Source organism: Anarhichas minor, unplaced genomic scaffold (assembly GCF_050575085.1).
Source record: "Anarhichas minor isolate MPS153535 unplaced genomic scaffold, ASM5057508v1 ptg000051l, whole genome shotgun sequence".
Taxonomy (NCBI): Eukaryota; Metazoa; Chordata; class Actinopteri; order Perciformes; family Anarhichadidae; genus Anarhichas; species Anarhichas minor.
In genome coordinates, this window is record NW_027466497.1 from 4,387,110 (window position 1) to 4,396,036 (window position 8,927).

Here is an 8,927-nt window from a genome sequence, read left to right on the forward strand (position 1 = left end):
AGCAGATATGAAATATAATGTCACACTTGTCTTCCTTGCCCTTTCTACATTACTAGTCGCTGTCAATGACAGTATCGGGTCAATTTGATCAATTTACTCTCTGGGAGTCCCTGGACAGTCTTGGCTAACACCTCATAGGATGAAATTACAGCTACATTATTCACCAGGGGGAGAGTGCATATGCCCATCCATCAGCACAATGACATGTTAGGATAATCTGCTCTAATCTGTTCATAATGCCACTTCGGACGACAGCCTTTTGTACGTGTTTATCTAAGAAGAGTTGCGGTGTTCTGCATGAGTGGGCTTGTTTGAGGTGTGGTCTGATCATTGCCAAGCGCTCGGTCGGTCTCTGTGGCATCTAAGCCCTGCCGGACAGCTGCTTGTAGCATATTATCTGCCCCCTTTGACCAACTCTACATGTGCTAATGACGTCTGCATACCTCACACGAGCGTATGGGCAAAATATTAACCCAGCTCCTCTGTCGACATTTCATCAGCGCAGGGCCGAGTATTTGTGACATGCAACGCAACTGCCGACGACTACGGCTATCATGTTGAATAGGCTATCTAACGTATTCATGTGCTTTTGTCAAGGGATGAGACGGTCGTAAAAGGAGACTTCTACAACGGAGGTGGATACAAGAGTTAGGCTGAACCAATGGAGGACGACAGCGTCTCATCTGGGTTCGAGCCTCTCTTCATCAAAGAGGAGGATGTGGATCCGGACAGAACCCTCGCGACGCGATCTGGAATCACCTTCAAGGGAACGCAGCTGAATCAATCGGTTTTAATCAAGCCATACTTACAGGAGATGGATGACCTACTGAAAGGCTGTGAGGAGCTCATTGGTGTCCCTTTCGGCTCTCGCTTCTCAGCGAGTCACAATGAAACGAGCTCGACTGAATCAACTCGTAGCCACAGCAAAGAGGAAGACACATCGGAGAGCTATGGAGAAACAAGCGTTTCTCCCCAAGCGTATCTTTCCACAAGCTACATGGACACGCACATGGATGGGGCTGAAACCGAAGACCAGCCGGCACAAGCCCAGTCACAAATCTTGGGCACCATCGGTAGCAGGTGTGGAGTAACCTCAGTAGCTTCTCGCCAAAAGGAGATGCCTCTCACTTCGGCGGGAAACCAACTGAGTGACACCATGGTGGAGTACGAGGGTCAGCTCCTGGGGATGCTGGCCATGCTGGAGAGCTCTATAGAAGAGTCTAGGATGGACTATGAGCCCCAAGGCTGCGGTCCAGATGCAAGCCAGGAGTACGTACACATCAGTAAGTATCCTCGTCTTAATAGGGGTGCAACACTGGTGCCAGTTGAGCAAGGGAGCCCGATGACGTTGGAGACCCAGCCAATGCAATTGGAGTCCTGGGCTGGTCAGCATGCAGGGGGAGAGAAAGCCTCCAGGGAGAGCAGACATGAGGAAACAGTGGGTTCAGCAACAAATGGAGGCCTGCAGAGTAATTTCTCGATGACAACACTGGAATGGCAAGACCATGGAGTTCTTGATCCTCTGTTCGGGTTTTCAGGGCCATCGATGCCATTAGATAGTACAGAAAATGATCCGATGTGCTGTGAGGCAACAAAGACGGGATATTTTTCTACGAAGGAAGACACGTGCATGAAGAGAGACGTAACTGGGATTGAAGTAGACGACGCCGAAGAGCTCAAGATGGACACCATTGATCTGGGATCTGGCATGAATGATTTAAGCGCACTAGGGTGTCAGATGGAGGCGTGCATAGAGGAGGTACAGTGGTTGGAGAGGAGGAGGAAGGAGCTGCTGACGGAGGTGCTGGAGTTGAGAGGGACTAAAGACAGAGGGGAGTCAGCGGGGAGCAATGAAGAGGAAGAGGAGCAACTTGACAGCAAAGTGGTAGAGCTGATGAATGCATTTAAGAGGGAGGAAGAAGGGAGAAGAGAGGAGAGGAAGAAAGAGATTCAGGGCTTAAGGGAGGAGAGAGCAGAGGAGGAGAGGATGCTGTGGAAGGTGAACCTGGAGAGACAGGGGCTGCACGAGGAGCTCAGAAGGCTGAAGAGGAGGCTGTTCGCCGTGGCCAGGGACTGTGCTCACAACCAGGCCGCCCTGAACACCCAGCACCGCGAGGTGGAGCTGCTGAGGAGAGAGGAGGTAAGAAACACTTCAAGAAACATTGTTATCTGTGCATTTCAGAGGAAACCTCAATCATAGAAATCCCTGTCTTCCAGGAGAAGCTGCAGTCGCTGGTGCTCCAGCTGACAGAAGAGGACTCCCGGCTCAGGGCGGCTCAGCAGCAACAGCTCTTAGACCTACAAGCAGCGCTTCAGGCCCAGACCTCCAGTCAGACCTCCAGCACACAGGATGAGCTGACCAAGTGCAGGAGGCACTCCTGTGGAGACGTCCAGCAGTATCTGCAGGGTGGGCTGAAAGCGCTGGAGGACAGGTGCTGTCTCTGTCTAATACTGATTTTTGCAAAAGTTTTTTACGTTGTTAAAGTATTTATTTGGGCCTGATCATTATTCTCATCCTTTTGTTTTGTTTTTTACACTTTAAGATCACAGTGCATCTAGTGTCTTTAGCTTATGTATTGTGAGGTTTAGATGGTGAAGTCACTCCTCTTTCCCATAAAAAACCCGCTCGCTCGCCTGCAGGTCGGAGGCAAAACTCAAGCCGGTGGTTTTTGCGCACCGCTATCCAAACACACATCTCGTTCTATCACTCTTCATATTCCTCTGTTAGCTCCAGCCACACACAGGCAGTTAAGAGCGGTTTTATGCGACCGGTTTGGCTAACTAGCTGCCTGAAGTCACATTTGATTGGATGATTTTTTGAGTGCAGGATGAGTCAAACAGTTAAGACAGAGAGAGATTTGATTTAAGAGATAAATGAACAACTGGACAATTGAACACAGGAACACCGGAAATATGTTTTTAATTTCACTGGCTCTTTAAACACAGACCGTTAGAATGTATGTTTCCTCATTAAACTGTAAATGGATCTCTTGGCCAGGTATGAACCCATCTTGCTCACACTGCTGAAGAGAAGGGAGGCAACAGCCGGTGCACTGCTGAAAGCCAAAGAGCAGGCCCAGGAGCTGAGGGCCCAGCTGAGACCCCTAAAGGAGGAGATCCAAAGGCTGAACCTCCAGAGGGCGTGTCTGGAGGAGAAACTCAAGCTAATTCACTTTCAACGGAGAGAGGACATGGGGCAGTATAAGGTGAGCAAGGTGGAGTCTTAGGAAGTAGAAGAGATGTCCCTTGACCTGATACACAAAGCACTAAAGCTGTGGCATTGTTACAGGAGACAGTGTCCTTTCTGGAGGACAGCAGCAGAGAGCTGAGGACAGAGTTAAAGATCCAGAAGAGAAAAACCAAAGAGATAGAGGAGCTGAGAGACAGCCTAAACAAACAACTACTCCTCTTCAGGTAAGACTTGTTCATCGATTCTGAATCAGACTTCAGAAATCCTCGAGGGGAAAAGTTCTAATTCAACCGTGTTTCTTACAGGGCTGCCATCGAGGAGCATAACGAGTCTGACGACGATGAGGAGGAAACATGATCGAATGTTCTTGATTTAAAAAAAAAAAAAAGAAGAAAACTGAGTTCTGTGATCATTATTTTTTTATCTGCAACATAGTAAACTCGACTTTTCAATTAATGCACTTTACACACATTGAGACGCTGTTGTCTATTTGTAGAGCAGTCGCTGCAGCTCGTAGAAAGGTTTGTTATGAATAAAGGCTTTTGTGATCGCTGTAACCCGAGTGCGACTGACGAGTTAATGTCTCCGCGTGACGCGCCGAGAGGGGTTCATGTGCTTATAAGGGCAACACGGCTGAAGGACCAAACAGTGGGACACGGAGTAATGAGAGTACATTAAAGGCACCAAGTCATCACACCGGACACATGAAAAGGTTCATGAGGCACGACCGACACTTTCACTAAGAGGATTATTTTTAGGGTTCTTTAAAAATACTCCAACGCTTTGCAAGGCGCTGATTTATTAATGAAACATGCAAGTAACACATTCATATTGAGGAATGTCAAACAAGCGGAGGCCAAAGACCAATGAAACACATTTTATTAAGAATGCACTCACTGTACAATTACAAAATATTGAACATAGAAAAAGTTCAACCACTAATCTATATCACGACAAATGATTAATGTAGGACCACGGTGAGGGAAGGTGGGAACACAAAGGGACATTTAAAACATTATTTTTTAATGTATTTTTGTAATTTCATTGAGGAGCAGATGGTGTGAAAATCTGAACAATTCGGTGAGTGAAGCAGGGAGATAATGAGGCGTCTTTAGGACCGTAAGCTAGCCTGAGAACAAACTATCAGAGTAACTGTCACTACGCTGTGCATCTAGTCAGAAAGCTGGACTGCATTTCACTTAAAACATGAATATTTTTTTCCTGCAACTTTTCCAACATGTGCAGAGGGAGCTGTTCACACTCTAACAGCTCAACATTATGAATCATCACTTGTTGTTGTGATCACCATCTCAGGTTCTAAAAAAAAAAAAAAAGCATTTAATTTATTATTGAAAATGTATTCGCTAAAACATGTCCGTGTACGAGGGAGAGCCAATTTGATTACAAAAATATATATTTTATACGCAGTGCGGGAAAAAAAAAACACGAGTGAGATTCTTCAGGAAATAAGTTACTCAGTTAAAGGAGAGCTCTTCACTGTGAGTATTCAAAAACACGGCTGACATGATTATTCTCTTTCTTGTATTTACAGTGATTTACAGCGTACGGTGTCCCACGGGAAAAGTAGAGAGAAAGGAAGGTGGGAGGAAGTAGCTGCGCGGAAGGAAGTACAGGAGATCGCAGATTGTGATGAGGTCGTTGGTTGAGACGCACGGCAGGAAAGAGTTACGCCGTGGCCTCGGGGTCCGTCGAACCCTCGGGGTCTTCATCGTTGTAGATGTTCTCGGCCTAAAAAAAAAAAAAAAGAGAATCGGCGTCAATCATTCAGCCGCATACTGTCAGGTTCATATGTAATGATGAGTCGGAGGCATTTTGTGAGTCTGTGACAACAAGGGAAAGATAAACTGTGGAGCTTTCAAAGAGCCAAATGTTCCAAACACAAGACTACAACGTGTTTCACTGCTGGGTTTTCTATCACAGTAGAGTGTTAGATGTTTTAGTAGCATTAAAAGAAAGTATTACATAGTGATGGAGTGAGGGAAAATACTTCCCTCTGAAAAGGAATCACATTTCTTGCCTGTCCGTCGCCAACATGCGTTCATAAATTGCCGCCTCAGCAGTCTTACCATTTGCCAGACTTGCATAATGTTGTCTTCAGACACCGAGCAGATGACCCAGGGCTCGTTGGGATTCCAGGAGAAGTCGGAGATCTTAGCGGTGTGGCCTCCATGGATAAACTAGAAGATAGAAGACGCCATTTTCATTATTACGATACAAGCTGATGTTCCCAATAATAGAGAATCTCAACTTCCAAAGCTCAGCAGGCTTCAATGAGACCCACCAGAAGCTCGGGTGGGCCGTCCTCTGCATCTTCTGGTGACTGCTCCTCTCCAATTTTACTACAAAAAAAAAAGGAGAAAGAAGAGTTGTATGACTGACCCAACATGTCCACACCGGCAGAGGATCATCTCTGGCAACAACAATGTAGCCTGAACGCAACACGGTTAAATTCAGAGGACACTGGGAGAAGATGTTGAGTTGCTTACCTGAGGTCCCAGACGTTGAGGCGGCGGTCTGTTCCGCTGGACGCCAGTATGGTCTCATTATGAGGTGACCACTGAACCTGGAACAGACAGAGGAGTCAAACCAGGTACAACACTGAAACTCTCCTCACGAAGACTTTACCGGCGACATTCATCTCGGTGTCCAGCGTTTGCTCGGCGAGTGTTGATTATTCGGATATATAATAACTTTACCCTCTTGTCTGAGAACTCAACTTAAAATTGCTTCATTGTGATCCAAATGAACCAACCGCCATTAAACTGATTATACAGATTTGCACCCGAGACATCCTGCTGTCCTTGTTTCAATAAAATATCATGAGTGATAGATATCATACCTGGAAGATCTCATCCTTGTGTGACTCGAAGGAATGCAGCTTCAGTTTCAAGTTTCTCAAGTCCCAAAGAGCCACAGTCTGAAGCGAGAGAGCGAGATATTACACATACCTGCCTGATTTTATTACAAAACAGCAACAATATAATCAGTATTGATTTAGTCAAAGTATGACGAGGATTGAGATGTGGTGGAATATTCCATTACCTTGTCTGCAGAGCCGGATGCGAGGATGAACTCGCTGTACGGGTTGAATGACAAACAGTTGACCTCTGCTGTGTGAGCGTCTACAGCGTGGCTGGGTTTAGACGTGTTGTTCGAACGAGTGTCCCAACTGAGGGGGGGGGGGGGGATGACAAAACATTCATGGACTGTGAAGACGCAAGATCACAAAACTTTTTAACTATTTCATCTGCTTGTCAGATCGAGCGTCTTACATCATGAGCTTCTGGTCGTCGGCTACAGATCCAAAGAGCGACTCGTGAAGCAAGTGCCAGGAGACGTCTTCCACCACGGCAGTGTGGCCGGTGAAGATGGTCTTTGCCTCGACTATCTTCCCCTCCTTCGGCACGGCACTTATGTCCCACAGACAGATTGTCTGCAGATTAGAAAAGATGAGAGATAAAAACCCATTCATATTTCTGACACCATATCTGAACACGCTATAATTCCATGAGATGCAGCGTGAGTTTATTGTTAGTTTGAATACAAACAATGAAATCTGACGTTTCACTCACATGGTCGTCTGACGCACTGAGGAGAGAGCCGGACAGATTTGGATTCCAGGAGAGACCGTAGCCTTCCTTCTGGTGGCCTCTGAGACGCAGATCGGGGTGACACTCTCCCGAGGCATCTACTGTCAACGGAAATATGGCACAACGGCCATTTCATTCACCGCAAGAAACCAAGCCGGTACGCAGTAATGATGATGATGTTAAACAAAATACAACTAGCCTACTTAACTTTCCAAAGAACATCCATTAAGCAGTGTCTTGTGCTGTGTGTGTTGTATCTACCTGGCTTGGAGGGGTGCTTGGTGTAGTCAAACACCAGCACTTCTGAGGTGGGGGTCTTGGTGGCGATGATGCAGGGGTTCTGGGGCATGTAGCGAGCACGGTTCACCTCTCCTTCGTGGTTGATCTTGATTTCTATCTCGATCTTGCCACTCACTGAGCCGAAGCCTCCGAACTCTGCAGGGAAATATGAGGAAATGTGTTTAATGAGTCAAAAAAACACAGACGTTTGTGGCTACAGACAATTAATTTCGGAGCAGGGTGTTTAAAAAGGTGCAATTCACCCGTGCATAACAATGCAATAACCGGTGGTCATCTTACATGACATGCAACAATCAAATTTTATGCTCGCTGAGGTGTGTTTGTGCAGTGTCTAATACAAACTAAAATGATCACTGATGATTTTCACGAAAAGGCTTCAAAATCATTTCATTCAGTATTATCGTACCACATCAACCTGGTTACACAATTAGTCATCTGCATGTTAGCCGTCTCCTTAAAGCACATTGGGGCCTACTATAAACATACGGTACAGGGCTCTCACCTCCTTTTTCGCTGTCATAATGTGAGGCTTCAAACTGGGCGTCATCATTGGGCAGCTGAACGCTGGCGATGACCAGGTGGTTCTGCTCATCGGATGTGTGAGTGCCCAACACCAGCCGGTGCACGCTGTAATCCTTCCCCTCTGGCCTGGTAAGGAAAAAAAGAAAATGTGCTTTATCATTAATGTCATTCACACTTGAGTGCTTGTCGGTATGTGTGTGAAAATGACTGTGTGTACCTGGAGACATCGGGCAGCCACTGAGCGGTGAGGCTGGGCCACTCTAGAGCGTGGGTCATCACCAAGTCATACAGGAAGGGAGTGTTCTTCTTCCAGATCTTGTACTCCTCGTTTATCACCCTCTCCTCCACCGCATCATCAAATGCTCCTGCTGAGAGAGGACACACTGTGTAATACATGAGTACTGACACTGTTGTGGAGGAATCATTCATCAGACATTTACAACACCAGTGTAGGTTAATATTAAGGCAACTGACAATGTATCTCAGTCAGCATCAATGCATTAAAGATAATTAAATGGCACTTAGATGTTTAAGGTTGTCTCTGCAGACGACAAACACGACTCAAAGCCTAACTATTGCTCAATATGTACCGGTATGGGAGTACAGAAACACATCCCCGTTAGCTTAACAAGCTAACATCATTATGCTCTTGCTAGTGTTAACATACGTTCTTATTGTGACGCTGAATGTGTCGCGCTGCAGCCTCAATTGCAGTTAGGGGGTAACGTCACAGAGTAAACAACAACAACTGGTGAGAAAACAAGAACTGCGAGCTGAAATCCAGGTTGTTACAGCGTACACACAAAAAAAAAATGCACCCGGCTTTTGTTATTGTCTGCTACGGCAGCTACAGTAGCTAATGGTAGCCGCTAACCAAGCTAGCCAGGTAGCTAACACTAGCAAAGATATGTCAGATAAACACTGACCACGTTAAAAAGCCCTTAGCCTTACCTTCCTTGTCCGCCATTGCAGATATAAGTCGCTGATAGTCCACAGCGAATTGAGGCTAATAATTGAGATGCGGAGCCCAAATACCCTTATCTCAGATCCTCCTCTCGTGCGCCAGCAGACCCCCTGGTGCTGTTAAAAGGCACACAGTGAAAGACGCTAAGCTAACAGCTAGCTAGGTTGTGAGAGACGTGGGGTGCATTCGCGCGCTCTGTCTGAAGAGGGAGGGGCCACAGGGCAGTCCTCCCACAAGTTATTGCGCAGCAGCTGCTGTGCTCGTGCTGACCAGCAGATGGAAGCAAGAGGCCGTGTGCAGATGGCAGCGTGATGCTTCTTCTTTTTTTTAGGTTTATTGG

General features: G+C 46.5%; 2 protein-coding genes across 4 annotated transcripts; one reads left to right on the top strand and one right to left on the bottom strand.

Moving 5' to 3' along the window:
• The first annotated feature begins 661 nt into the window (after positions 1–661).
• Positions 662–3,547, top strand: sync (syncoilin, intermediate filament protein). Its single transcript, XM_076112704.1, has 5 exons — positions 662–2,140; positions 2,218–2,432; positions 2,999–3,206; positions 3,290–3,414; positions 3,496–3,547. The coding sequence occupies exons 1-5, from the start codon at positions 662–664 to the stop codon at positions 3,545–3,547; spliced, it is 2,079 nt and encodes a 692-aa protein (XP_075968819.1).
• A 505-nt stretch (positions 3,548–4,052) lies between these two features.
• On the bottom strand, positions 4,053–8,790 carry rbbp4 (retinoblastoma binding protein 4). Of its 3 annotated transcripts, none has more exons than XM_076112678.1 (12): positions 8,575–8,790; positions 7,841–8,006; positions 7,604–7,749; positions 7,063–7,236; positions 6,784–6,902; positions 6,484–6,644; positions 6,254–6,380; positions 6,051–6,128; positions 5,698–5,774; positions 5,493–5,550; positions 5,278–5,388; positions 4,053–4,939 (listed from the first exon to the last, which is right to left on the bottom strand). In XM_076112678.1, exons 1-12 carry the CDS (start codon positions 8,588–8,590, stop codon positions 4,877–4,879), a joined length of 1,296 nt encoding a protein of 431 aa, XP_075968793.1. In that variant the 5' UTR covers positions 8,591–8,790; the 3' UTR covers positions 4,053–4,876. The 3 variants fall into 3 exon arrangements, with proteins under 3 accessions (XP_075968793.1, XP_075968795.1, XP_075968794.1); XM_076112680.1 differs by having other exon boundaries at positions 7,841–7,988; positions 8,575–8,789; XM_076112679.1 differs by having other exon boundaries at positions 7,841–7,991; positions 8,575–8,786.
• Positions 8,791–8,927: the final 137 nt, after the last annotated feature.

Bases quoted from the DNA above. Each gene is read 5' to 3' on its own strand.
- sync (XM_076112704.1), top strand. From the start codon at position 662: ATGGAGGACGACAGCGTCTCATCTGGGTTCGAGCCTCTCTTCATCAAA. The intron at 2,141-2,217 runs GTAAGAAACACT...CCTGTCTTCCAG, and splicing joins AGCTGCTGAGGAGAGAGGAG to GAGAAGCTGCAGTCGCTGGT. The intron at 3,207-3,289 runs GTGAGCAAGGTG...GCATTGTTACAG, and splicing joins AGGACATGGGGCAGTATAAG to GAGACAGTGTCCTTTCTGGA.
- rbbp4 (XM_076112678.1), bottom strand. The intron at 7,237-7,603 runs GTGAGAGCCCTG...ATTTCCCTGCAG, and splicing joins TTATGACAGCGAAAAAGGAG to AGTTCGGAGGCTTCGGCTCA. The intron at 5,551-5,697 runs GTAAGCAACTCA...TTTTTTTTGTAG, and splicing joins CTCAACGTCTGGGACCTCAG to TAAAATTGGAGAGGAGCAGT.